The sequence below is a fragment of the Pipistrellus hanaki genome (assembly GCF_964339955.1).
Source record: "Pipistrellus hanaki genome assembly, chromosome: 19".
In the NCBI taxonomy this organism is placed as follows: Eukaryota; Metazoa; Chordata; class Mammalia; order Chiroptera; family Vespertilionidae; genus Pipistrellus; species Pipistrellus hanaki.
In genome coordinates, this window is record NC_140521.1 from 24039292 (window position 1) to 24067055 (window position 27764).

Consider the following 27764-nt stretch of genomic DNA (forward strand, 5'->3'; position numbering starts at 1 on the left):
TGGCCAGCAGCCGTGGTTCCATCAGGAAGAAGGAAAGGCCACTGGTTGGCCACCGTGACCCCTTCTTTCCCTCCACCCTGCGAGGCTGCACAGCGGCAGCTTCCGCTGTGGAGCCCAGGCCTGTGGCTGGAGCGTGGGTCTGCGGAGTGGGAGGGCCGAGAAACCACCGTGCGCGTCACCCATCGCAGCATTTCCCCACCGACCACGTTTCTTCTCTGAGCCCGATAAAGCCCTGTGACGTTTGTCAAGCTTTCTGACAAGCTGAATATCACCCCCGTGGTGAAAAGGGTACACTTCTCATTGCCCAGAGAAGTCTGTGGTGAGATTTTCTCTGATGCTTAGGGAGAAGGAAAAGCCACACATCCATTCAGGGCTCAGAGCACAGCGAGCGGGGTCCATTTCTCCGAGGGAAGCTCATTCATGCTCTCCCTCACTTGCTGTCTCCAGTGCCCAGATCAGGTGCCTGGGTCCAAGGCCACGTGGAGATTTGTGTGCAGGGGTCTGGAGAGAGCTCCGGGGACAGTAGCCATGGAGGGAGCTGGGCCAGATTGAGAGAGGAGCTGAGCTGAAATGCAGTCACCAACCTGGTGGGGGCTCTGAGCAGGAGCCCTTCTCCGCGCCGCCCTCCTCGAGGCCAGGGCAGCCTTCAGCTCTGCCCCGTCCCTCAGGGACCCACGGGAGATGGCTCTCTCCCACTGAGCGCAGTTTTCAGAGAGGAGCCCAGCTGGCATGTCTCATCTTCCCGCCACCAGGACTTCAAGAGAGAGTCTGGGTGTACAGCCAGTGTACACCCCACGTGCCAACGACGAACTGTGTGCCACCTGGTTTAACCTCTGCTCACCTTGAATTTTCCCTCCGAATTAAGGGATTGCCATGCAAAGCTAATGCAGGAGAATACAGTTCTCCTTTGTTTAAAGTTTTCCTACAATTGCTTCAATTAAAAACTGTACTATGGCCAACAGCCTAGAAACCAACCTACAGGCGAAGGGTGAACAAACTGGGGTGTATTCACACACTGAGCCCTGACCCAGCATGAGAGAGGCACCTGCACATGCTCCTCATAGAGGAGACTTGGAATAATGACGCTGAGCAGGGAGCCGAGCAAGGGCGTGCTCACACAACACCTGCAGGACGGAGGCCAGCCTCAGTCAGAGAGCCTTCGGTGCTGTTTTAAAGGGTGGGCAGAGAGGATTAAAAAGGCCGGGGGGCTCTTGGGGCGATGGATTAGCTGATGGTTTGATAGGTGTGTGCGTATGTCAAAACTTACCCCATCGTACAATTCAAACATGCACAGTCAGTTACATGTCCAAAGTATTTTACAAACAGCGATCTCGAGGAAGGGTTGTGCCAGGCCTCAGGGACACTCCGATAAGTAAGCAGCAAACTCTGCTTTCAAGGAGCTCAGAGTCTAGCAAGGGAGGCAGATGTGTGTTCAACTAAATCTAATGCTAATAAAAATAAAACTAGTATGATATAGAGAGAAACGATCATGGGGCAAAGAAAAGTAGAGAATTTTTTCTGGGAGTAGCGAGGACAGTCAGAGATAACTCATACAGTGTTTACTATGTGCAGGCCACTAATGTATGTTACCGTCTTCAGTTCTCCCTACGGCCATGCCGGGTGCTGTCAGTACAGCTGTCGCCCGGGTGAGGAAGGTGAGCTGTGGTTAAGAACCGTGTTCTCACTGAGCTCTGAGAAGCGTCCACTGACCTGAGCTGGGAGGGTGAGTAGTCTGCCCAGAAGAAAGGCCACTTTTGGCAAAGAGGACAGTGTGAATTATGACCCCGGGTGCCTACAATTTTGCTTGCAATGTAATAAGAGTTTCCTATGGGTTTGCACTGGGGAGTGCTGGAAGGGGCTGACAGGTAGACTGTGGCCAGGGTGTGGTGGCCTCGAAGGATTTGCTAAAGCGTTTGGACTAGACCACGTCCTTCATGCAGGAGGAAACCTCTGGGAGTTCTGGCTAGTAGAAGAATATCCAAACTGAGTTTTGCAATGGAAAGCGAAGACAGACTGCCTGTCTGCTGTTAAATGAACTGGTAAATGCCATGTGAATCCATTCACAGGTATTGCACTAAAACTATATTAAATCAATACTTTTGGGATGGATTACACTGCAAATTTAAGTTTCAATCTCAGACTATTTAATTCTCTGGTCACCTGAGTCCTGTGCTCTGTACATTTTTTTACTCAACAGAAGACCACAACTGAACAATAGAGAAATGAAGTGAGCCTTTTGCAGGCCCCTTGCCGGAATTTAGTTCAAAATTGGTGCAACTCCACCCCTCTCCCTCCCACCCCCTGCCTCGGGGGCTTAAATGAAAAGTCCTGAAATGGCATTTTAACTTTGTTTCATGTAAAAGTGACTTTTTACCTCCTCATAAATCAAGTTACATGATAAGCTCAAGGTCTGACAAATCAGCCAGGACGTGTGCTGCTGAGTCAGGATGTCACCGACAGCACCACGGGGCCTCCTGTGCTTTGCCGCGGGAAGTCCGAGCACCCTCCACAGAGCAGCACTCTTCTAGGTGACATGCGAGAAGCTGGCCACTAGCCCTGGCCAGTTCTCACCCGCCGTGAACTTTATGTGTACTTTTCTGGGGTTTTCTTAAGCGAGTAGGCGACAGGGTACAACAATAAAGCCTCACTCTAAAGAAAGTCAAATGCTTAGACACCCATGGAACCTTAAGTATAAAACTGGAATCCAAGGAGGGAACCTTATGAGGAAAAATTAATAATCAGACCAAAGACTCAAAAGTGTTTTTTTGTATTCTTAGTTCTGCTACTGACTCACTGTGTCACCTCAGGCAAACTTTTTAATTCTTTATTTTAAATGTTGTTTTTATTGATTTTTAGAGAGAGAGGAATGGAGAGGGAGAGAGAGATAGACATCAATAATGAGAGAGAATCATTGATCGGCCCCCTCCTGCATGCCCCCTACTGGGGATCCAGTCCACAACCAGGTATGTGCCCTGACCAGGAACCAAACCAGTGATCTCTTGGTTCATAGGTTGACCTTCAACCACTGAGCCACAGCAGCATGGCCTTAATTCTTATTATTTAAAACAGTACAATGCAACACTCCCTGCTTCCATAAGGGCGTCAATGTACTTCAGTACAGTCAACCAACAGGAGAGCCTCCTAGGTGCCGCCCACTGGCTGGCAGCAGCGCCCACTCTCTGGGTTTCTGCTCCACACTCTCACAGTCAGTGCTGCCAGACTCCCAGACACAGCTGGAGAGCTTGGTAGACACAGGTGGTTCCTCATTCAAGTGAGAGTCTGATCACCCTATCCATCTGCATTTCAGCTGATGGCCCTAGGCATTCATGTTGCCATACTATTTGAGAAATACTAGATTTGTGCTAAACTTTTTCAAAATATATGCTTTATTGATTTTTTTTTTATAGAGAGGAAGAGAGAGAGAGAGAAAGAGAGTAAGAAACATCCATGAGAGAAAAACATCGATCAGTCACCTCCTGCACACCTCCTACTGGGGATGTGTCCACAACCTAGGTACACGCCCTTGACTCGAATCAAACCTAGGACCCTTCAGTCCACAGACCGACACTCTATCCACTGAGCCACACCAGCCAGGGCTGTGCTAAACTTCTCAAAGAAGGTTAATTCTCTCTCCTCTTTTTAGTCTTTCTACCTGTTGAAATAGGTAAAATATTTGAAAGACATTTTTGATGGATAGAATTTTTCCTACCCAAGCTCTTGACACATTTACAGACTATTAACACTCATGACAATTAGAACCAGAAAATACTTCCTTTATAATTTTTCAAATATTACCGGTTAGCCTCTATTTTCTAAACATAAGTTTATTAGTATGTTGTTATGTGTCCCTGGAAGGATGAAGTTGAATCTATCTCAATTTGTCCAATTATTGAGAATTAAATATCAAAATTTTTCATTTATATATTATCACCCCCAACTAGATCACAATCTTCTAAAAACAAGGATTTATCTGTTTATATATGATTATATCTTAAAACAACACACACTAGGTGGCTGAATAGATGAAGGGATGGATAGATGGATGATGGATGGATAGATGACGGATGGATGATGTATGGATAGATGATGGATGGATGGATGGATGGATGGATGGATGGATGGATGAATGATGGATGGATGGGTAGATATAAAGATTTTTTAAATGAGCAAATATGTGAATGCATGAACTCTGATCCTAATAACCATTATAAATTGTTGCCAGAATTAAAAATAGAGTTCAGCCAACTTATATAATTATAATTGTTTAATAAACTAGACAAGTACTGTGACAATAAGGTCACATTACCACACAGGGGCTTTTTAATATCTTTTCTACACCTCCCCCCCTACCCACCCCAGGCCTTGAAACTAGTTGACTTACCAGTGCTACCCACGTGGGGTAGAATCATTTGTGCTACCAACACATCACTCCCTCTCCACAGTCAAGGTGACACGTGTGGCTTGTGCATGTTCCAGCAGGAGGTGTCTGGGGGCAGCTAGCTAAGCGGGGGCTTCCAGAGCTGAGAGGCGGGCGACCCATGAGGTCACAGAGCTGCGGCCTCGCTCCTTCAAAAGAAACCACTCTGCCCTCGCCTTCAGGCCTGGAGGAAGCCAGGGCGACAGCACCCAGCACAGCATGTGGTGGAGCGTTAGCAGCTTGCTGGTGTGGTGCTCTCTACCAGGTAAGGCCTTAGGGCTAATATTTTCTGATGCTCATTTGACTTAATGTTTTGCCAAATCTACCAGTCCGTCAGCTGCATTCTCAGAGGAACTGCTATAGAAGGTAGCCCGGTAAATGTGCTCAGAGGCTCCAAGGCACACCAAGATGACACAGCTGAGGGTGTTTGTGCCTTTATTTAAGGGCAGGACAGCAGGGATTACTGCAGTGTGTGTCTCTGGGGGACCTGGTGTGGCAGAGTGTAACAAGTGTACCAGCTGAAAGAGCATCCATTTTGGATGTAAAATCTCGTTAGCGAAATGATAGAACTACTCTGATATCCAGTGTCTGCATCTTGAAATGAAGATGATAACAATGTTTGATCTACCAACCTCTCTGGATGATTAGAAGATTCAAATTTCAAACGTGAAAGCACTTTGAACATAGCAAAGTGCTCCAGGACTCTTCAAGCGGACAGTGACACTAGTGCTTATGTCTTAAGAGTCAGTTATACTTTACATTGTATTATAATTTTCAAATTTTATTTTTGATTTTTAATTCCAATGTAGCACAAATTAAAGACTCAGTTACCTTTTGAGCAGAAGTAAAGTTATTCCTGCCCAAGGTGGAGTCCCTGACTAATTGCAACTAGTATCAAATTCTTGCAGAGGACCCACACATGAAAGTGCTGCTTGCTAATGTGGTGTGTGTGTGTGTGTGTGGTGTAGTGTATGTGTGTGTTTTGTGTGTGTACGTTTTGTGTGGTGTGTGTGTGTGTGGTGTGTGTGTGATGTGTGTGTGATGTGTGTGTGGTGTGTGTGGTGTGTGTGTGGTGTGTGTGTGATGTGTGTGTGTGGTGTGTGTGTGTTCAAACCTTGGGCCAGGAGGTACGTTTCACAAATGTAACTATCCTTCTAAGTGTGCACTCAGCATGGAATCGGATTGGAAAGGCTCTATTTAAAAACTAGATTTCCATTTTCACATAGCACTTTTTTTTACTTTATACACTTCAATTTGTGCCTTCTTGTTTGATCCCTGTACCCTAAGGCACTTGATAAGTATTCAGTTTTGGTAATAAATAATATTAGTTCTTTTAATAACTGACTTAAATAATAGCTACTCACATTTAGAAAAAAAAACATATTTAGACAGCTAAAACTAGAATGCTTTAAATTAGTCTAAATTTAAAGCCCTTAACTGACCTTAACTTTTTTCAGGATTCTAGTTATTGTCATGTGAAACTGCCTACAAAAATAAAATTTTAAATAAAAACAGTAATGACTATGTTTTATGATAAACCTAAGACAAGTCATTTTTAGAAATATACTCAATATTACTAATAAAGAGAAGAGAGAAATATACTTATTGTGCAATGCACAGTACTGGGTAATTTTTGTTAATTATGTTTAATTTTAACAAAGATACTGAGATAGGTGTTAACATCCCTAATTTACATATGGAAAAATTTAAGGTTAAAAGAGTTAGATAACCTTCCCAAGTTTTCACAACTAGTTAATGACAATGTAAGTAGCAGCCTACAAAGCACGTAGTAAAAGTATTTTCTTGTGAACCAGTCTGTGTGCATGCTTATACATGTGTGTGTGTGTGTGTGTATGTGTGTGTGTGTGTGTACTGGGTTGTGACAGAAAATGTGTGTCATAATGTGGATCAAAAGTTTGATAGCCACTGACCACACAGCTGGGAGATCCATTATTGAGAAACCCAAGTGTGAAAACTCACCTAAGGCCCCAGTGGGCACCTGGCCTCCCTGAGGGCCGTGTGCGGCTGTGGACCTTGCTCAGGCCCACCAGAGTCCCAAACAAGGAAGGAGCTGGCCATGGCAGGAAATCCATTTGGCACCACTATAAGATATCAGCAGTTTTTAGCTAATTGAATTACCTTCTAGTGTACAACTTCTAAGGCTGCAAAAATTTATCAACCAGAAAAGTCCCATAATCTTGCAGCCTACCCGCTTTTCAAGGTTGTCATTGGCATAAATAGGTACTAAGATGCTTAAAACAATAGGAATGAAGAATTTTTCAAAATTAGCCCCATTGCCCTCTATTGCGGATGATGAAAACCCACCCTGTAGCCTCCGCTGTAGCTCCTGAGTGGAGGTCGGACACAGGCGACAACAGCACAGCTGCAGGTTGAGTGGGTCCTCCTAACTCTTCTTTGGGCGGAAATAGCCTATGTGCGTTGACATGTATTTGAGCCAATCTCTTTAAAATTATATTGAAAACAATTGGATTCTGACAGATTAATTTTCACACTTGTTATTTCATGTATTTATTCTATATGCCAAGTAGCATTGCTCCTCCTTGCCATGCTCTAATGGAAGCACAGCTTGCCTCAGACCTCATCGGTCATGGAATAAGGCTCTGGCTTGAGTAAGGCTCCTGTTGCATGTGTCTGGTTTTCACGTAGCTCTAATCTTTGTTATTCAACATAATAACTACAACGTTAGCATCTTATTACTGAATATGTACATTATGCATTTACTCATTTTTAGTCATTCATTCAACTGATACCTAAAACCTCACTCTGTGATAAGACCTGGTAATATGAAATGCATGAATGGCCAACAGTTTTTCCAAGAAAACTGTTACCTAGCCACGGAGACAAACTTGTAAGCACAACCACTATGTGCTAAGTGCTGTGAGAGAGTCTAGTCCACACCTGTGGGACCTGGAGGAGAGTCAGTAGGCCCTTGTGGGGAGGGAGGAGCCTAAAGGCTGTTGGGAAGTTTGACAAAAGTGGTGTAATTTCAGTTGAGTCTGGAAAGAGAGAAGAAAGGTATTCTAGGCCAAGAGAAGAGCTGGGACCAAAGATAAGTGTCTCCAGGAGCCTGGACCTCCCTGAAGCAGCAAATGGCCTTTTGCATGGAGCATTTGAAAAGGAGCATCAGCCAGTGGTGCTGAGGAGAAGGAAGGAACCTTCTGGAATTTTGGTCTGATTCTTACAAGCAATGGAACCTTACCAAGTAGTCTAGGAAAATGTAATTAAGGAAGCAGATGAGGTTGATAAAGTAGATGGAGCAGAGACTAGAAGGAAGTGATGGCAATGGGCAAAGAAAGAAACGAGGGAGCCTCAGCTAAAGCAGTAATAGTAGTGAAAAATAAAGAGAGGGAGAGGAAAAATGGATGAAAGGTATGCTTTGGAGAGAGAGAGAGAGAGAGAGAGAGAGAGAGAGAGAGAGAGAGAGAGAGACTCTCAAATCCCTGGTATGCTGTGCTGGTGCTGACGTTAGTGAAGCTAGGAAACACTGGAAGGAGAGGTGGTGGTCTGGGTGAGGTGTGCGCATGGCATGGGGGCAGCAGGAATAACGAGCTCCAGTTGGACATGTCCATCGAGGGCCCTGCAGGACAGACTCTATTCTGGAGCTCTTAATATTGTCGTATGGGAATCTAACTGACAAAGTAAGAGGAAGGAAGAATTCTTCATTCTCTGCATCTACTGTGATGACCTCCAGTGGAGGTGGAGGCCACACAATGCAATCACAAACCCTGGAGCGCACTGATGACGCTGGAAGGGCCATATTGCACTTCTGTGTGCTGGCAGTGGCCATGAGGGCTGCTTTCCCTTTTGCTTAAAGGTTGGTCACGTGCCCTCGCGTGAAGCCATCCCACTGTTAGGAAAGGCGGTTGATGGGGTTGAAGGTGGAGATGGGGAAGGTCACAGGTTCCATTTCTGTACACGAACCAATCCTGGTGAATAGCCCTCACAGCTCTACTCAGTAAGCAGCCTCCTACCGCATGCGGGGCACAGAGGGATGACACCAGCTGCGGCAGTAATAGCCAAGCCCAGAAGGCCAGAGTCCACTCCATGAGCATGCCTCCAATGGAAGTAGTGACGCCCAGAGAGACCACAGGCCTGCACCTGAGAGGAAGACAGGCGCTAAGGACCCCAGAGAAAGGGTGGTTGTTTCTAAAGCTTGCAGGGAGGAAGTGGTGAGCAGACACAGCACCCCACACCCAGCCCTCTGATGAAGAAAGTGAAGGTCTGACTTCAAACTTAGCTCAAAACAGTTGAACAGAGGAGCTCCAGTTCCATCTTCAATGTCAGTGAGAGAATCTAGGGGAAGGTCACTTAGAAGATGTGTCCTGCAGCTTAGGAGCAGCACTCCCTCCCACCTGCTCCTCTGCCACCCTCTCCCCTGCCACCCAACCTCTCCCCTCCCACCCTCTCCCCTCCCACCCTCCCTCTCCTCTCAGCCTTCTCCCCTCCCACCCTCTCACCTCATCTGGACACGTGGGACAAGCTTTTCAAGCCCCACAGCACAGGCTGCTCTCCTGCCTACAGTGACTCCTGCCTCTAAATCAAGAATGGGGTCTACACGACAACTCAAAAGACAAATAGGTCTGGTGCAGCCGGAAGCAAGGCTTGGAGCAAAGAGTAAAGAAAACAACACATTTTCTATGCCTCTTTCACAGCCCTTTCCATCTAACTCAGGCATCTCCAGCTGTGGTCAGTCTGGTCAGAGCCTGGTACTGAGTTACAGGAGCAAACACTAACCATGTGCTAAAGAGCCTACAATTCAATTCATAGACATGTATCCCAAGCAAAAGACCATGATCCTTAAAATGAGAGGCATCTCTAATAATAAAACCATAATATGCTAATTAGACAAGACAGCTAAATGGGCTTCTGGACAATCTTATGGACGAAGCCGGGGCTGCGAGGGCTGAGCCCCTTGCAAGAATTTTTGTGCACCAAGCCTCCAATCCTATCTAATAAAAGAGTAATATGCAAATTAACCATCACTCCGCCACAAAGATGGCGGCACCTATAGGGCCAATGCCCCATTCCCAGGCCTCAGAGGGGGGAAGGGCTGCAGACAAAATGCTGGGCTGTTGGGCCTGGGCGAGCTCCAAGCCACCCCTGAGCAGCTTGGGACATGCCCCTGGCCCAGCAGACAGAGCCCAGCTGACAGAAAGCAGGGCCACTGGGCTGGGGGCATGCCCCCAGCCCAGTGGACAGAAGCCCTGCAGACACAATGCAGGGGGTCCTCTGTGCATGAGCTGCAGAGGAAACACCTTTTCTTTTCTTTTTTTTAAAAAAAAAACATACTTATTGAGTTTTCACAGAGAGGAAGAGAGAAGGATAGAGAGCTAGACATGTCAATCAGCTGCCTCCTGCACACCTCCTACTGGGGATGTGCCCACAACCAAGGTATGTGCCCTTGACAGGGATTGAACCTGGGACCCTTCAGTCTGCAGGCCGATGCTCTATCCACTGAGCCAAATCGGTTAGGGCAGAAACACCTTTTCTGAAGGCTCATTGGCTAAGCTCCCTGTAAGCTGCCTCTCTCAGTGTTCTTGGTAACTTGAGTAATAAGAATGCAAGAAGGTGATCTAGGGTTTTTCCACCTCACTCCTGGAGGAAAAACTAAGGTCTGCGGCTGGAGGGGCTAAGAAATGTCATATCCTGCCCTAGCCGGTTTGGCTCAGTGGATAGAGCCTCAGCCTGCTGATCTCAGGGTCTGGGTTTGATTCTGATCAAGGGCATGTACTTAGGTTGCAGGCTCTTCCCTGGCCAGAGCCCAGGTCAGGAACTGGAGTCCACGTTAATGAGAACATCTTGGCAGCTGTGACAGTGGCAGCAGCAGTGGGGTGATGGGCTGGCACCTTTCCCGGATCAGCCCAGTCACCTCCCACAGAGGAAGGCCAAACTGCAGATTAGCCTGTTTCCTAGGACATCTCCTGAGGGCTCTCAGTCTGTGAGAGGGGGCAGGCTTGGCTGAGGAATCCCCCCCCCCAACACCACACCCACACACACACACACACACACACACACACACACACACACAAGCATGCACCAGAGCACAAATTTTGTGCACCGGGCCTCTAGTTTATTCATAAACAGGCAGCTGACAAGTCTCACCCTCTCATCTCCCAGGTGCAGGCTTCCTGTCTCAGCAATCCTTTTACCAAAGGGAAGAACATGGGCAACATTGACAATATAAACTCCTGGCCCCAAGTCAGAGTGCATTGATTAACACCAGCTTTTACTCTGTCAGTGATTCAGAGTAGCCAACTGCCCCCTTTCCCCATCCAGACTCCCCAACTTCAATACTCCTGCCTCACAAGTGTCCTGGGGACACAAAGCTCACTCAGAGCCAGGCAGTAGGCAAAGGGCTTTCTGTGCAGGAGGGCGCACACATGGTCTGGGAGCACCGCCCTGAGCAGGCATCCCTCGGCTTTTAATCCTGACACACATGACCTGTCCCTCACTCTTGATTGGAGCTCAGGCTCACAGTCTTTCCAATTGGCTAATTCAAAGGAAGGGGTTGGTCGTTGCCATTTCAAGATGGTGGCCCTCAGGGGAACTGTACATCATGCGGCCAACATGGTGGCTGCCAAGTCATGTGAGCAAAAATGGTGGCTGCTAAACTGTTGTTTCACAGAAAAGATGACTTGTTTATTATCACACTCACAGCGGCCTCCCTGGTGGGCCCCATGGAGACTGTGGAGGTGGAGGAGGGCCAGCTGGTGACTCTGAGCTGTGTGGCACCCCCCATGGAGCATGGCCCCCTGCAGTGGGTGTCCCCCTCGGGGTTCACCATCTTCTTGAACCAGCATCCCGGTAAGTGGAAAAACATTAATTGCCCCCAGTGCTCCCCCCAGGGGTCTTCGGACAGACATGGAGCAGCCGGATGCCTGTGGGTGTGCCTTAGAGGGTGGAGCCCCACCAGCTGTCCCACAAGTGGCCGTGCCCTGGGGTGTCTGCTCGGGAACCTCCCAGCGGCTGAGAAAGGGGCTCATATCTGAAGTGCCTTTTTCTGCCCGGCCTTGCCCCTCACCCACATCACACTTCCAGTCCCATATCCATGGGGAGGCAGCAGCCCAGGCATCCTATCCCATGCTTGTGACCACTGTGCCCTGTGCCCTCTGTGGCCCCCTCCCTCCACCAACCTCTGCACAAACTTCTTGAGGGGTTCTAAACTGCGAGAAGGTGCAGGCCAGGCCAAGGGACCCCGCCAGTGCATGAATCCATGCTCCAGTATGCATATGAGATCTTTGGTTAATCTCTTCCCTCCCTCGCCCCCCTTTCCCTCAGAGATTCATCACTCTTTTTCATGTTTCCATGCTTGTGCATTGATATTCTGCCCCCTGGTGGTCAGTGCGCATTGTAGCTGTCAGTTGAACTGCCTCCCCCTTGCAGGCCTGGTCCCTCCCAACTGCCCTCCCCTGCTGGCCATCTTCTGGTGGCCATCTTGTGTCCACATGGGGGCAGCCATCTTGTGTGTTGGAGTGATGGTCAATTTGCATATTACTCTTTTATTAGATAGGATAGAGACCTGGTGCACAGGTGGGGGCTGTCCGGTTTGTCCTAAAGCATGTCCCAGATCAGGGTGGGGGTTTCCTTGGGGGGCATGGAGGCCTTGGCAAGGGGCCTGTGGTGGTTTGCAGGCTGGTCATGTTTCCATTGGGGTGGGGGTCCCCACTGAGAATGGTGCTGGCCTGGGCAAGGGGCTGGGGCAGTGTGCAGGCCAGCCATATTCCCATCAGGTGAGGATCTCTGCTGGGGTGCCTGGCCAGCCTGGTTGAGGGGCTGATGGCTGTTTGTAAGCTGACCACACCCCCCAGCAGAGACCCTCACCCCATGGGGGCATGGGAAGCTTGGGTAAAGGGCTGAGGGCCATTTGCAGGCTTTTCCCTCTGTTGCCGATCCAGACAATGGTGACCCAAGTTTTCTGTGAGCCCAGGCCAGCTCTGTGTCCTCTGCTCACAGGCCCCTCCTTTGGTGGCTAGCCTGGGAAGGCAGGAAGCTTGGCTTCCTCCAATTGCCAGGGGTGGCCCAAGCTTCCTGCTTGCTTCAGCTGGTTCTGTGGTTGCTGCCATTTTTGTCCTGCTAATTTGCATGCTCATTCCTGATTGGTTGATGGGTGTTGCAAAATGATGGTTAATTTACATGTTTATATTTTATTAGTGTAGATTATTAATATATGACATATGAGTTTCAGATGTACAACATAATGATTGACACGAGTATATATTCAATAAATCTGGTTAACATGCATCCCCTCACCTAGTTACATTTTTTTTTGCTTGCCGGATTCTTAAATGTCTGTTTAATTCATCTCTGAGAGCAGGATTCTAACCCTTTTCTTCACTCTGAGGTCATTTTATATCCCCACTCAACATTTCCAAGGCCACATTCTTGTGACATCTTTAAAACAGCAAACTTTATTCTGCCGTTTAAAAGCAGAGTCTTTAACAATGTAACAGGCTTTGAAACCATGAAGCAGTGATGTAGTAGATGTAAAATAACTAATAATTATTTCAAGCTAAATGAACCATGAAGACGAGATTCCAATGCATTGGTTAAAAGTTCTGACCAAGAAACTAGAGATTTGGTGCACAGATTCATGCACATGGGGCTGATCTGGCTGGGCCGACAGGGGTAGGGGACTAGGAAATTGGGCAGCTGTCCCCTCCCCCAGTCAGGGTGGGGGGAAATTGGGGTGGGGCCAGCCAGAGGGAGGGGCTGCAGAGAGCATCATAGTGACTAGTTGTTTTGGTCATTGTGGTCATTCTGTCCTTTTGGCTTTTATATATATAGATGTGCTGTTACATAATGCTTTTGGATGTTTTGTTTTGGGCTTTTTAAGATGATGGCATGACCAGATGTCTCCCCAGAAGGCCTGGATCTGTCTGGGTGTGTCCCAGCCAAGGGCCAAGTTTGTCCCTGGGGGACCCTGCGGAAGATTATTGCTGTAAACGGGGAAAGGGGATGGTGATTCTGGCATCTAGTATGCAGAGAGGCTGGGATCAAGGGTCAGGAATGTATTTAAACTCCTTACAGTGCACAGAACAGCCCCCACAACAAAGAATTAGGGACTCAAACATCAACAGTGCTACGGTGAATTCCTGCTTCTAGTTCATGTAACATCGGGAGGGACATGGCTGTGGTTCTGGGTGAGAAATAGCTTTCCTTACTCAGCCATTCTTGGTTTAACAGTTCCAGGCTTGTTCATATTATAAATCTCAACAAAAAAAGAAAAGAAAGGGAGTGAATGAGTAGTGGTTAGCTGAAGGCCTCAGACTGCAATGGGCCTCCCCAAAGAACTGAGAGGAGCACGGCTGCTGGCTGGAATCCTCTAGAGTAGGGGTGTCGAACTCAATCAGAGAAGGGGCCAAAATCTAAAATCCAGCCTAAATCGCGGGCCGAATGGTTTACTGAACAGTCATAAACTGACAATGTCATAAACTGACAGTGGAGTGCAGTGATGACAGCGCGGTGCGGGCCACATTGCAAGGCCTGGCAGGCTGGATTTGGCCCGCGGGCCTTGTGTTTGACACATGTGCTCTAGAGCATGACTTTTAAATCCTCTATTAACTAAACACCTGGAAGGACTAAGTCATAATTTTGGGGGAACTTCAAATAATAATGAACTTTTAAAATCCTATTTAATAAGAGACTAATATGCAAATTGACCATCACTCCAACACACAAGATGGTCACCCCCATTTGGTGAAAGATGGCTGCTCCCATGTGGACACAAGATGGCCACCAGAAGATAGCCAGCAGGGGAAAGCAGTTGGGAGAGACCAGGCCTGCAAGGGAGGGCAATTAGGCATCGATCAGGCTGGCAGAGGAGTAGTTAGGGGGTGATCAGGCTGGCAGGCAGAAGCAGTTATGGGCAATCAGGAAGATAGGCAGGCAAGTGGTTGGGAGCCAGAAGTCCTGGTTTGTGAGAGGGATGTACGACTACCCATTTAGGCCTGATCCTGTTGGGCCTAAACAGGCAGTCAGACATCCCTCGAGGGGTCCCAGGTTGGAGAGGGTGCAGGCTGAGCTGAGGGACAACCCTCCACTCCATGCACAAATTTCGTGCACCGGGCCCCTACTCTAAAAATAAAAGGCACCCAGCTGGAATAATGAATATCAATGCATTTATTTTACATTCTTCACACTCATTCTGACAAAACAATATCAAATGAGTCAGATTTCAAAAAGGTAAGTCATAGTGGGCATTTTTTTTAAAAAGTAAACACATCCTTTAAAAAAAAAAACCCCACAAGTTTATTTATTTATTTATTTATTTATTTATTTATTTTTTAGAGAGAGACATGGATGTGAGAGTGCCTCCTGAGTACTCTCTGGGGCTGGGTGTGTCCCAACCGGGAATCAAGCCAGCAACCTTTGGGTTCCCGGGACAATGCCCAAACAACTGAGTCACACCAGCCAGGGCTAGTGGAGTGTTTTTCACAACATAATGTCTAAAGTTCTCCTGCGACCAAACCTTCCACCAGCATAGTGTCCTAAATTTCCTACAAACAGAAATCAAGCAAATGGTTTATTTCACAGACACCAGGATTGGCATATTTTATTTCCTACTCTCATTTCAAGCTATGGAGAGGCACCCAGCTGGTAACACTAGAATTTTAAGCCAACTCAACCCAAGATGTGATATTTGTTCCTTTAAAGTGTGGAAATTGAGAGCTAATCCTGCTAATAATCAAGCTACCAAGCGTCTGTATTCATCCGGTACCTTTCCTCATAACATGCTTCCCCCCCCCCCCATACAGCTTTAAAAAACACCAAATACCAGCTTCTTCATCACTCCCCTAACGAGCTCTCCATCCGGGTGGCCAATGTGACCTCGCATGACGAAGGCGTGTATACGTGTTTACATTACGGCAGCTCCGTGAGCACAAAGGCAGTGGAATTGGTGCTGGGTGAGTGTCTCACAGTGGGGCCATGAGGGGGCGGGGTGCACAGAAACATTACATGTCATTTCTAAACTTAACATTTTAGTTTTAAAAGGTTCCCTCCAGCTATGACTTGGGCACCTCTGCCATCCTTTGTTGGAAGGAAACAGAGGGAACATTTTGACTCGCAAGCACTTAAGATTACAATGTGAATTCATGAAATGTGTCTTTGGGTCAACTAGGTTTCCTCTCCAGGGAACTAAAAAAGAGTTAATATTTGGTGACCTGTGACTAGGCTCCAGGGACTCAGAGGCGAACCAGGCACACCCTTGTTCACAGGCCCTGGCACACGAGTTCCGGAGGGCAGAGCGTGTGTAAGAAAGGAGAGCATTGTGACAGCATGACGTCAGGTGTAACTGCACTGAGAACCGGCTCACATCCTCTGCCAAAGCCATTTCCTCTCTCTTGCAGGAGGTTGTGGGCAGGGGTGGGGGGGGAGAGGGGGACTGGAGGAGCAGAGACAGCCTCTTGACCCACAGACCTGGCTCAGCTCAGGGATGTCAGTTTTGTCACCTTAAGTGCACTATCTCTACATGTGGGCTTTTTCTGTGGCAGACAAGTTAAATTAACGACACGATTCCCTGTGTCAGACCTTCTCTTACTGAATTAGTATGGTGCAGTGCCTGCCGTAAAGCAATGGCATGGTGGCGACGTGTCAGGAAAGGGGGGCTCCTGAGGCAGACCCCATGTGCTCAGCCCAGGCCTCTGTCCCCTCGCTGGCCGCACACAGAACGCAGGCTGCCTGTGTGTCTTCCTGGTGGTCACAGCACCTGTGCACACCTCCGCCATTGCACTTGAACATGATCCTTTTCCCTACATGATCTGCTCATGGACAGTGTGGGGTGAGTCTGTCACTAGACTCCTAGTTCGGCATCTAACACATCGGGCCACGCTTGGACCCGGCTGCCCAGTGCCTGGCTGGCCGGTGGGTGAGGAAATGAATGTGAAGAACGCAGGTCTGGACCAAAGAGTGGAGAAGAATGGGGAGGGCGAGAGTCTGACTACAAAGTGTGTCCAAGGCAGGAAGGAGGACCACGGAGCCCTTTGACAGACACAGGCCACCGATGGTGGGAGAGAGCAGAAGCGCCTTATGGTGAAGTGAGTCATAGACTCAGGAAGTTTAGGGCTTAAACAGCCAACTAATAACCCAGCTTCTTCATGTCACAGACCAGGAAATGATAAACCACAAAATTGGAGGACTAGCCCAAATTCTAACTAGCTGGTGACAAAGGTGGAGCTAGAATTCAGGACTCTATTCCTCACCTAGTGCTCAACCAATTAAAACAGCCATATGTCAATGTGAAGCATTGCTTTTGTGGGAAGTCGGCTTGGGGATTCCCAGGGACTAATACATGCGGGGCCACAGCCATCTGACTATCGCCAGTGGCTGCACAGGCACAGCCACGCCCACACTCTGTGTGGGGGTGGGGAGGGGGTCAGCTGGAGAAGAGCTGTGGCTCAGGCCGGACCCCCGTGGCCCCTGCGCGAGCAGGCTCCAGGCTTCCTGAGACAACAGACCAGCTACTTCAGCACAGAAAACTGTTTTGGTTTTTTTTTCTAGCAACGCCTCTCAAGCCCACCCTGGAAGCTTCTGTCATCAGAACGGAAAACAGGGAAGAGCAGGTGGCACTGACGGGCTCAACGGCGAGGAGCAGGCTGCACCCCCAGATAACCTGGCGGCTGGGGAACCCCACGGAGCTCCCTGGTGAGTGCAGACCCTTGGCTCCTGTTTCCAAAGGTTCTGTGAAAGGCCTGGCGCCCTCTGGTGGAAGGAGGTGTCAGAAAAATCTCCTTCAATAATTATCCGTTCCTTATAACCAATCACTACTACGTTTTAATCTTGGAAGGCTAATCACAAATAACATTATAACATGTTTTGTGCAAAACAAAGTAGAAATCTAAAACGTAATATTATAGCATCTTAAAATTTGACAAAACTTTCTAACTGAAAGACAAAATAGAGCAATTACCTGTGAGCATACTTCTTAGTAGGCATAGCATTGAAAGCACATGGGCTAGAGCAGTGTCACACCCTCAGTGACAGTAGTGATTATGTGACAAAGAACCTAAACTGCAAGCCTGATGGCAGCGGGTAGCTGTCAGCTTAGGGTGCAGAGCCTGTTTATGTGTCAGCAGCTCACACGTGGTTCTGCATGATCACGTGGTTCTGCATGATCACGTGGCTCTACGTGATCACCTGGCTCTACTTGATCGCCTGGTTCAACGTGATCAGATGCTGCGTCCCTGCGGTGCTTTGGGTCAGAGGCGTCTCCAGTTTCCAGCAGCGGCTCCTGCAGCTTGGGGTGTCCCGGGGAGGGTTCGCAGGCTTCGGGGTGTCCCGGGGAGGGTTCACAGGGTTCTCAGGCTTCGGGGTGTCCCGGGGAGGGTTCACAGGCTTCGGGGTGTCCCGGGGAGGGTTCACAGGGTTCTCGGGCTTCGGGGTGTCCCGGGGAGGGTTCACAGGGTTCTCGGGCTTCGGGGTGTCCCGGGGAGGGTTCGCTGGCTTCGGGGTGTCCCGGGGAGGGTTCGCTGGCTTCGGGGTGTCCCGGGGAGGGTTCGCTGGCTTCGGGGTGTCCCGGGGAGGGTTCGCGGGAACCTCCACGGGGCTCGCCCGCCTGCCCTCGTGAGCAGGTCGAGCAGCGCAGGCAGCTGTCTGGTCGGAGCGAGGGCAGGAGGCCGGCAGGACGGCCAGGCCCGGGTTTGTGAGAGCCTCACCCCGGGAAGGCGAACCCGGGCCTGGCCTCACCCCGCAGGGGATGCCCCTCAGGCCTGTGGCCGAGCCCGCAGGCCGGAGCTCCCGGACTGCGTGTGGCGCAAGGAGGGCCCCGCGGAGGGAGGCTGCTGGTCTCTCCCTGGATGGGAGATCTGGGTGAGAACGGATGATGTCTGTCAGCATTTTAGATTTCCCTCAGTATTACACTATCACACACAGGCTGTTTACACAGTTTTAAAAATTTTTTAATGTTTGATTAAAACAAGAAGACACTAAAACCAGGGAACCCTTTTATTAAATGAAGTACTCATATATTTCATAGGGACATACCTTTGTCACCCATCAATATTTGCAAGTTAACAGATACCTTTTAATACCTGCTTGGGGGCAGGCCTATTCACAGACAGCTCAAAGCTATACCAAATGGGACCTCTGGAAACATTTCTAGATACTGTTTTTTCTTATACAAATAAATAGCCAGCATAGTGCTAAACAGGTGGCATGAATTAATTTTCACAAAAAAAACCCCACAAAAAACAAAAAAACGCCAAGAGGTAAATGCACTTAGTATCTTCCTATTATGAGTATTAAGAAACTGAGCATTTAAAACATTGGGCATCTTATTCAAATTCACTCAGCAACAAGCAAGTCAAGCATTGAAACTCAACCCAGTCTGACTTGATCCAAAGCCACCTGGCAGCGGTGGTTAGGTCTGTGAGTGGTCTGATGATGGACAGGCAGAGGCCGGAGGAGAGACCCGTGCAGAAGGCAGAGACCGTTTGCCCAGGGTGCCAGACGCTGCTCCCCAGAAGCCACAGGCTTCACTCCAAAGCCAGGGAGCTGGGCAGCCAGGCAGCGGGAGCCACAAGACCACACACCAGCCGGAACGCCAGAGCAGCAGCTGCGAGGCTTCTGCAGAACCTCAGTGGGCAGGGAGCAGGAGAATACACCCTCCACCCTGGTCAGCTGAGCACACTGTGGGCAGGATCGGCCTTCGTAGTGGCAGCATTTTGTTTTTCCCTTTTTTAGTTACTTGTCTTCCAGAGACAGCCTCAGATGCCCTGGGGAAAAGTGCTCTGTCCTCACGAGCTGCCCTGCAGGCCGCGAGCACTGGTAACTGTGGAAATCATTCAAACCTAAAAAAATCCTGCCTCTTCGGGAACTCGGTTTTCCAACTATAAGTTTTAAGAACGTATTTTTTTGTTTTGTTTTATAACAAGACCATTCAGCACTCCCTCCAGCTTTGTGGTGACTGGGGAAGTGCCAAGTCAACTATCGAGGGTTCAGAATAGCTAACATCTTGTAAGCACGAGCTCTCTCTCTCTCTCTCTTTCACACACACACACACACACACACACACACTTGTGACATTTGCATGTCCACTGGGGAGACTCATTTCTTTGTTTCCCATCTAGAATAGACCAAAAACAAAGAGCAAAGAAACAGGATTGGAGATTTGATGTTTCTTATCATCAAATAACAAAGTCACCTTTGAAAGTTTGTCACTTACTTGGCTGTTAAAAACACAGATAGTTTTAATGACAAAATTGAACTATCAATGCAGAAGAATGCAGAAAGCCTAAATTATAACTTCTACATTATAATTTGCAGACAGCGAGCCCACTCGATGAAGAGCTCTGAACAATGATCACATGTTTAAGTTATGTTTTATTTTACTCAGCTTAGCCTCTGGTGACAGCCAGCACTCAGAAAGTGCATAGCAACCACTGCAGGCAGGGTGCAGGCGCCGGCCGTGGTGCTGTGAGCGCCACCGTGAGTCTTGCCCAGAGAGGCTGTGAGTCTTCAGAGGCGTCTGTAACAGAGGGATGAGGTGGGATAAGTGCGCTCATAGCATAATCACATGCATGCTTCTGAGTATCTGATCACACTTATCTTGAATCATATTTTAAGATAAATGTTTAGGGGTTTTAAACTGATAAATAGCACTATGTGCCACATAGTTTTTTGAAGGAGAATAGAAATTGAAAATATGAAGTGGAACAGCCACATCATTTGCTTCATAAGCCAATATTTTTACAAATGTTTAGAATCTAGTTGCCTTTCAGTTGGCTGACACCACTACTAAACAACTCAATTTTCTGCTCTGCCTTTTCATCTATACTAGGGGTGTCGAACTCAATCAGAGAAGGGGCCAAAATCTAAAATCCAGCCTAAATCGCGGGCCGAATGGTTTACTGAACAGTCATAAACTGACAATGTCATAAACTGACAGCGGAGTGCAGTGATGACAGCGCGGTGCGGGCCACATTGCAAGGCCTGGCGGGCTAGATTTGGCCCGCGGGCCTTGTGTTTGACACATGTGATCTATACTAATAAAAGGGTAACATGCTAATTAGACTGGGAGACCTTCCAGGAGACCTTCCGGACATCCTTCTAGACAAAGGTGGCGGAGCTGAGGCAGAGGCAGTTAGGAGTGGTCAGGCCAGGAGGGGAGGGCAGTTGGGGGTAATCAGGCTGGTGGGGGCAGCAGTTGGGGGTGAGCAGGATGGCAGGGGGGGCAGTTGGAAGCAATCTAGGATGGCAGGGGGGCATTTGGGGATGATCAGACTGGTGAGGAGGGAAGTTGGGGGAAATAAGGCTGGCAGGGGGGACAGCTGGGGGTGAGAAGACCAGCAAGGGAGAGCAGGCAAGCAGGCAGAGTGGTTAGGGCGGTCAGGCAGGCAGGCAGGTGAGCAGTTGATCCCAGATTGTGAGAGGGTGCAGGCCAGGCTGAGGGACACCGCCCTCCATGCATGAATTTCATGTACCGGGCCACTAGTATATAACATAAGAGTTTAAAAATATGGTTTCTAAAACTCCTTTCAATTTTCAAGTTTTACAATTTTATTACTGTTAACAATAGCCATTTTCAGTATAGGAATAGGTTGTTTCATTCCCCTTGTGTAATGGGCTAAAGAGCCAGATTTTACATAGTGAAAAACATAGGGAGGATGAACACCAAATCAGGAAAAGATTTTTATAAATTGTCTTCCCTAGCAAAGGCATCCTGGTACATCCCACTTCTGCGGGGCTGGGTGGTGGGTGAGGGGGCACACATATAGGTTTGAATGACAGCTGAGCCTACTTTTAACATAAAGTCATGGCTTTGTGCATTCAGGCTGCAGGTTTCCTATCCGCAGAGCTCTGATGCCTCCTCACTGTCCAGGTGTCACCTGGAAGCATCCTATGGACCTTCTCACTAACAGACCTGGTTCAGGAAGAAAGCATGCAATAACGGTTTTAATGTTGGGTTCTGACTTTCAGTATTGACTCTGCCACTGCTTTGCTGCAGACAGTTTATTTAATTTTTTTAGAACTGCTGGCCCAGAGCTGTGATAAGAAGTAACTCTCTCAGTCTAAGGCCTGGTACAAAGTAAATGTTCAGTAAACATTAACCTTAAAAAAATAAGGCAAAGTAAGCCAGACCATTCACAACGATTTTGGGAAGACATGTCATTCAGAAGTGACCTCATTGGTTTCAGTGAGCATCACTAAACTTGGTCGCCAGAGTTGCTTGCTGCTTTTGGATGACTTGTGTGGATATACACACTCTACATACATAGTCGGAGGTATATGTCCTGTGCTTCTCTCACCTAGTTGCAGCGATGGAAGATTTTAGTACATCAATGACGGACAAAGAAGAGGAAGAACAAACCACTCAAGACCCCGACTTGACCTCTGGTAAGTGTCCCACCACCTTTAGAATAAACATTTGACATTTTAACCGCTTAACTAGTAAGTCCAGTGGTTCTTCAATTCTCATTCCTCTTGACCTTTCTGCTCCCTGACATCGCTGCTCCCTGACTTAGCTGCCTCCTGCCTCTCTGGTCCATCGCATTTGCTGCCACTCCTGTGCCCATTAGCTAACTTTCCTCCCTCCTGTCACTTCCTGTACATAGACATGCTTCTGATTTTACTTCCCCATCCTTGGTTCTTTCTTAATACTTAAAAAGTTGACCCATTTCCAAAACTGTTCCTGTTGCCACCAGACAGGAGATTTTGTGCTTGTATTTTCAGAACATTCGCCTGAACATTAGTCCCTCTTTCATCCCATTTCCTACATTTCTCAACCTGAATTTTCTGCCAATGCCTCAAATTCAACATTGCTAACAACTGAACTACCTCTGTTCCCACAAAACCAGCTTGTCTAAAGTGTCATGCAGGCCCAAACTATGGTGTCCTCCTTCACTACAATCAGGGACTTTTGAGTCAAAGGACTTGGCGCCATTTCTTTCAGGCATTTTGATCCCGACCCTCATCATCTCCTGTATGCAGTATTGCAACTTCAGCTTTCCTTCTATCATCCGTTGTGAGCACCTTACCATGCAAATATCCCCGCGCACTTTGCACACCTGTGTTCAGGAGCCTCCGTGTGTCCTGAGAGTGAACCTTAAACCTCCCCCTCCACAGAGTACACTCTGCCTCGGTCCTCTGCAGCTCTGCCTCTGTAAAGTCCTGACAAGAATACTTTTTCTTTCTGAAAACATCTCGCTTAGATCGCACTGCCCTTGCTTATCATAATTTGCCTCAATGAAAGGAAAGACCTCTTCACTCCTCCCCTGACCCTTTGTAATGTCAATTTCTTCACTGGAGCTCTCCTGGCTGAACTTCAAACACCAAATAATAGTGACACATGTAGATCTAAGCTTAGGCATAGGTGGCTTCCTTCCTTTTGTTTTTATTAACCTGTTTGTTTACACACATGGAGAACTATCCCTGGATGACGGCTGTGCCTGCTGCAGCCTCGGCATGGGTTCCGCACGGAGCCCACACCCCTATTGCTTGTGGGTTGGGTTGAGGGGGCCAGGACATTGAGCAAAGCTAGAGCCCATGGGGTCAGGGTTTAGGTTTAGGAAAGCCCTTTATGGGCTCATCGAGTTCACTTCCAAATGCCTTCATGTAAGACCACATGCAACTGGGTCAAGGTCAATAAGTATTCATTTTATTTGCATAGTTTTTTTTAAGCTAACAATCTCTCTTGCTAAACCACATTTACTAAAAAAAAAATTATTCCTTACAGCTAATTTAAGTCAATATTCTCACGTTTTCCCTAGAAATGAAAAATAATTAATTCAATATCTATATAAATTAAAAGCCTTTTCCAAATTATATACAAAATTACTTTGTTTATATTCTTGCTTTCAGAAAGTAAATAGTATGAATCTTTTTAGTTCTTCATCTCTTCATCTGAGCTGCCTGTTAGCTTGCCCTATCTTTTGGAAGGTTTGTGTATACTCCCTCAAACTATCTAAAATTGCTAATTTTCCTTATAGGTGCTTACCCTCAGTTTGATGGATTGGTGAGGAAGAAAAGTGGCATACTGCTGCTCACACTCGTGGCCTTCCTCATTTTCATTCTCTTCATCATCGTCCAGCTTTTCCTGATGAAGCTTCGGAAAGCACACGTGATCTGGAAGAAAGGTGAGCGCTGAGAGCAGATGGAAGCATAAAGTGCTGAGACAATGGGGAAGCCTGCCATTTAGAGCTTTTCTCTTCTCTGATGTGTTGTCACTTCCATAAGCAACTATTTGTCTTAGAGTAAGCAGAGAATTTGAAACTCTAGGAACTATAGTGAAAAAGTGCAAAACCAAGAGAAACTAGAGCAGCTCCAGGAACTGGAATTATGTTATAAAAGTGTTTATTCACAAAAAGAAACAAAAAAGAGAGCTCATCCATCCATCCATCTGTTCATCTGTTGATCCATCTGAATGCAATAAGCATTCACTGAGCAGCTTTTGTGTGCCATGTACTGGAGATACATCTGTCAACAGGACAGACCAGGCCCTACTCTCAAAGAGTTCTTCTAGGAGTGGGCAATCAAAGCTTTAGTCCCATTTTGAAAGAATACATTCAACTTCCCTCAATCATATGTTAGCAATTTTTTTCTAAGCATTCTGATTAAAAAGTTATTGGAAACAAAAAATATATTAGACTAGTGACCCGGTGCACAGATTTGTGCACATTGAAAGGAAATTAATTAGAAGGTAGCTAGCAGGCCAGGACTGAGCAAGATGGGCAGGACATGCCCTGGCATCAACCTCCTGTGGTGCCTCCCCAACTGGCTGCCTCTGGGTGGTGCTGTGGCTCAAAGGGCATTTGCAGAGTGAGCAAGTCCCTCCGGCAGGTGGGGTCCCTCAGCCTGGCCTGTGGAGATCAGGCTGAAACTGGCTCTCTGACATCCCCCTAGGGGTCTCAGAGTGCGAGAAGACACTTGTCAAGTTGCTGTCGTACAGGGTGCAAGTGAGCAGTAAACCAGATTCGGGCCGACATGCCGCAGCAACAACATAACCCATAGCTGAAGGAGGAATCACGCGGCCCTGCAAGGAATTGGGCTCCCTCCTCTCTGGTTTCAGGGTGTGTCACGTGAGAACGAGAACTAGTGCTGCCAAGTCACTGCTGCTCGGTAGCTCCTGCATTGAGCAATTGCCCCCTGGTGGTCAGTGTGCATCATAACTACTGTTTGGATGGACACTTAGCATATTAAACTTTTATATATGTAGATGACTAGCATAGAAAAATACCTATTAAAATACATAGACTCAACATCTATCAGAGCAAGAAGGGACCTTAGAAATTATCCAGAATAACCCATCTATTCATTTCATTCCATAAATATGGTCTGGAATAAATTCCCTCTTTTAATTCTGAGCAGTTACTTAGCCTTGTGCCATCCAGCACAGTAGCCACAACAGGGCTATTGAGTGCCTGACCTGTGACTAGTACCTCCTGAGATATGCTGTAAGGATAACACACACCTCATTCTGAAGGCTCAGCACACACACATACATGCATGCACACAAACGCACTTCACGTATGCACACAAGAATACAACATATCTAATAATAATATATTGGGTCTACTGGTTAAATGAAATATATTACTAACTCAATTTCCCCTGCTTCATTTTAGTCTTTGAGCATGGCTACTGGAAAGCTTAAAATGACATGTGAGACTGGGCTATATTGCTATTGGACAGTGCTCACTGAGCCACATATGTGATAGAGGACTCATTGTGTCTCCAGCAAAATCCTGCAAGTAGACTTAGAAGCAGGGGCTGGCTGCTCTGTACCTACACAACAGGAAGTGCCATAGTATTGTTTCAGAAGCTGCCACTGACGCTTCAGTCCCAGTGTTTAAGGGCTATTGATTGTTCTTTCCCAAAGGGTAACATTTGAGTCCCAGCTGCTGTCATGCAACTTCTGCAATTCTTGTACCGTCTGGCACATGCCTGTGGGACTCAGCGCAAACAGTAAGAATGACTGGCTGAATGACCGAGGACCTGAGGAACGCTGACTCCACTGCCGCATAGAGACAGAGGCATCGTGTTACTCACACATACATTTCTCATGTAGGCGATGCCTGTGGCACCTGAAATTAATAATTTGGCTTTCTTTTCTTGCAGAAAATGAAATTTCAGAATACACTCTAGAAAGTTACAAATCGAGGTCAAATAATGAAGAAACATCATCCCAGGAGAAGTATGGCCAAAGTAAGTCAACCTAGTGACCTGAAGTTTGAAAAATGAAGCTCATTGATTTGTTGTCTTTAATGGGGAGCAAAAAATAAAAATTTCATTTTTAGGACTAGAAAGTCGACTTCTGAAATCATGAAAAGTAGTTAAAAAAAAAAAAAAAAGGAAGAAAAGTTGCAGTTAAGTTCATGTAGCTGGTGACTCCAGCCGCCATCGCCGCATCCTCGCTGACACGCATGCCCAGCTCTGGCTGCATGTCCATCTGCGTCCGAGCACTGTGTGGACACCCTCACCAAGGATGCCTTTATGTCACCTTGTTGTCGTGGGGAGTTGATTTAGCTGAGGCCGTCCTCCTGCAGGTGGTGAGCAACTGGATTTTCTCTGTGTATCCTGGGTCCTAGCACAGCACTTGGCACAATGGAGTGTTGGATTTGTGTTGAATAAATGGATACAAGGCCTAACAAACTCACACAGAAATGTGTTTAATTTTTTGGATGACTTCATCGCAATTCCTCAAACAATATATGTAAAGAAAAATTTGAAACCGAGTCTAAAAGAAAAGAAGAGAGAGACAAAGAGAGAGAGAAGTCTTTACAAAGATCCAGTAGAGAGAAGTAAATGTAAAGCGAGAATCTTATACCTTCCAACCTTTTGCTTCTTCATGCAAATGAACGTATTCTACCAGCCAAGAGTCACAAGAAACGCAGAGAGCTTTGCAGCTGGTTCTGTTCCTTGTCTGGAGGGCTTTGTAGGAAGCGTGTCTTTACGGCAGTGCTGCCCTTCTTTCCTGATGCCTGAGTCGGGTGTGAAATGGCGAGAAGTAGCTCTCCTAGCCGGAGTGGGCTGTGTGGGAGCGGGGGGTGGGAGGAGAAATGTGTGTGAGCTACAGGCAGTTCGTTATTCTGCACCCCATGTTTCCACAACATGGAGTTCCTCAATGATGTCAGTATCCCATGTGAGTTGTGTTGCTTGCTCTGCCGGTTTTCTAAGCAGGCAAACCACACAGTGGAGCTGCAGCTTTGAGCAGGAAAGACATGTCCTGAGCTCCGCTGCTGACCCTGCCGCAGCTTCCAGCTCAGCCTTAAGGGAAGTTGGTGGGAGACCTGTGCTCAGGCTCACTGCCTGGAACCCTCCCAGGGCTGCTGGCCAGTGGAGGCACACTGTCACGGCTTGGAGATGCTCTTTGGGCCGCGGCCTCTGAGCAGAGTGGCACAGCCCTGGATACTCCTTTTCCCAGAAGCCCTGGCACTTAGAATAGGAAATTCTGCTGAAAATTCTGCATTTTCCCCAGCACTACGTTATTTTGTAACAGAAATGTTCACATATTTTATTTCAAGTAATCCTGTTAAAAGTTAGACAATAACAATATATTCAGATCACTTATATGCATTTGTGCATTTCAGGTTTAGTTTTTAAGACACTAACATTTGGACCTAAAATCCACGTGCAGTGTTTCAAATACAGGGTGCAATGCTGTTCAAGATAAATGCTCACCTCCGCATGTTCTCTCCCAGCTTCCCGTCCTAAGAGGTGCGTGGACTACATCACACAGCTGTGCTCCGAGGCAAAAGCAAAACGGAAGGAGCACACGCAGCAGCGGACGTTAATGAGAGGGCACACGCGTGTGCCGGAGAGCGTCGTGTAGTGCCCGCGGCGGAGAGCACGGCCCGCGGCGGGGAGTGTGGCTCCTGGCGAGGCGCAGCCTGCGCTGGGCAGGCAGGAGGGGCCCAGCCGGTGGCAGGAGGAACCTGAGCCGAGTGCCACGCAGGACAGCGTCTTTCTCGGCAGTCAGCCTGACTCAGAGCAGCAGACAGGACTGAACATGGACCTGAGGTTTTGCAACCTAAGATGCCTGACCTTACTCCAAAGCAGGAAGATGCTACTGAGCCTTGGACTGGTCAGTGGAACCCACCAACAGGGTATTGTGATGGGAACAGATTTTAGATGGAACTAGTGAAACTACTAAAAAAAACTTTAAATCTTTCTTTTTGGCCCGGCCTGTGTAACTCAGTGGTTGAGCATCAACCTATGAACCAGGAGGTCATGGTTTGATTCCCAGTCAAACCATGCCTAGGTTGCAGGCTCAATCCCCAGTGTAGGGCATGCAGGAGGCAGCTGATCAATGATTCTCTCATCATTGATGTTTCTCTCTTTCTCTCTCTTTTTCTCTCTCTCCTATTCCTCTCAGAAATCAATAAACATATTT

General features: G+C 47.6%; 1 protein-coding gene across 2 annotated transcripts; it reads left to right on the forward strand.

Moving 5' to 3' along the window:
* Window positions 1–1138: 1138 nt before the first annotated feature.
* Window positions 1139–27764, forward strand: CRTAM (cytotoxic and regulatory T cell molecule). Of its 2 annotated transcripts, none has more exons than XM_084868437.1 (8): window positions 1139–1177; window positions 11096–11242; window positions 15193–15342; window positions 16937–17080; window positions 21686–21769; window positions 23362–23508; window positions 25490–25576; window positions 27073–27739. In XM_084868437.1, the coding sequence occupies exons 2-8, from the start codon at window positions 11116–11118 to the stop codon at window positions 27201–27203; spliced, it is 870 nt and encodes a 289-aa protein (XP_084724563.1). In that variant the 5' UTR covers window positions 1139–1177; window positions 11096–11115; the 3' UTR covers window positions 27204–27739. The 2 variants fall into 2 exon arrangements, with proteins under 2 accessions (XP_084724563.1, XP_084724562.1); XM_084868436.1 differs by lacking the exon at window positions 1139–1177 and adding an exon at window positions 4439–4682 and having other exon boundaries at window positions 27073–27764.

What these genes read in the sequence shown, in the direction of transcription:
- CRTAM (XM_084868436.1), top strand. Translation starts at nt 4,637, where the DNA reads ATGTGGTGGAGCGTTAGCAGCTTGCTGGTGTGGTGCTCTCTACCAG. An exon ending in GGCAGTGGAATTGGTGCTGG is followed by an intron (nt 15,343 to 16,936) that starts GTGAGTGTCTCA and finishes TTTTTTTTCTAG; the next exon opens with CAACGCCTCTCAAGCCCACC. An exon ending in AGACCCCGACTTGACCTCTG is followed by an intron (nt 21,770 to 23,361) that starts GTAAGTGTCCCA and finishes TTTTCCTTATAG; the next exon opens with GTGCTTACCCTCAGTTTGAT.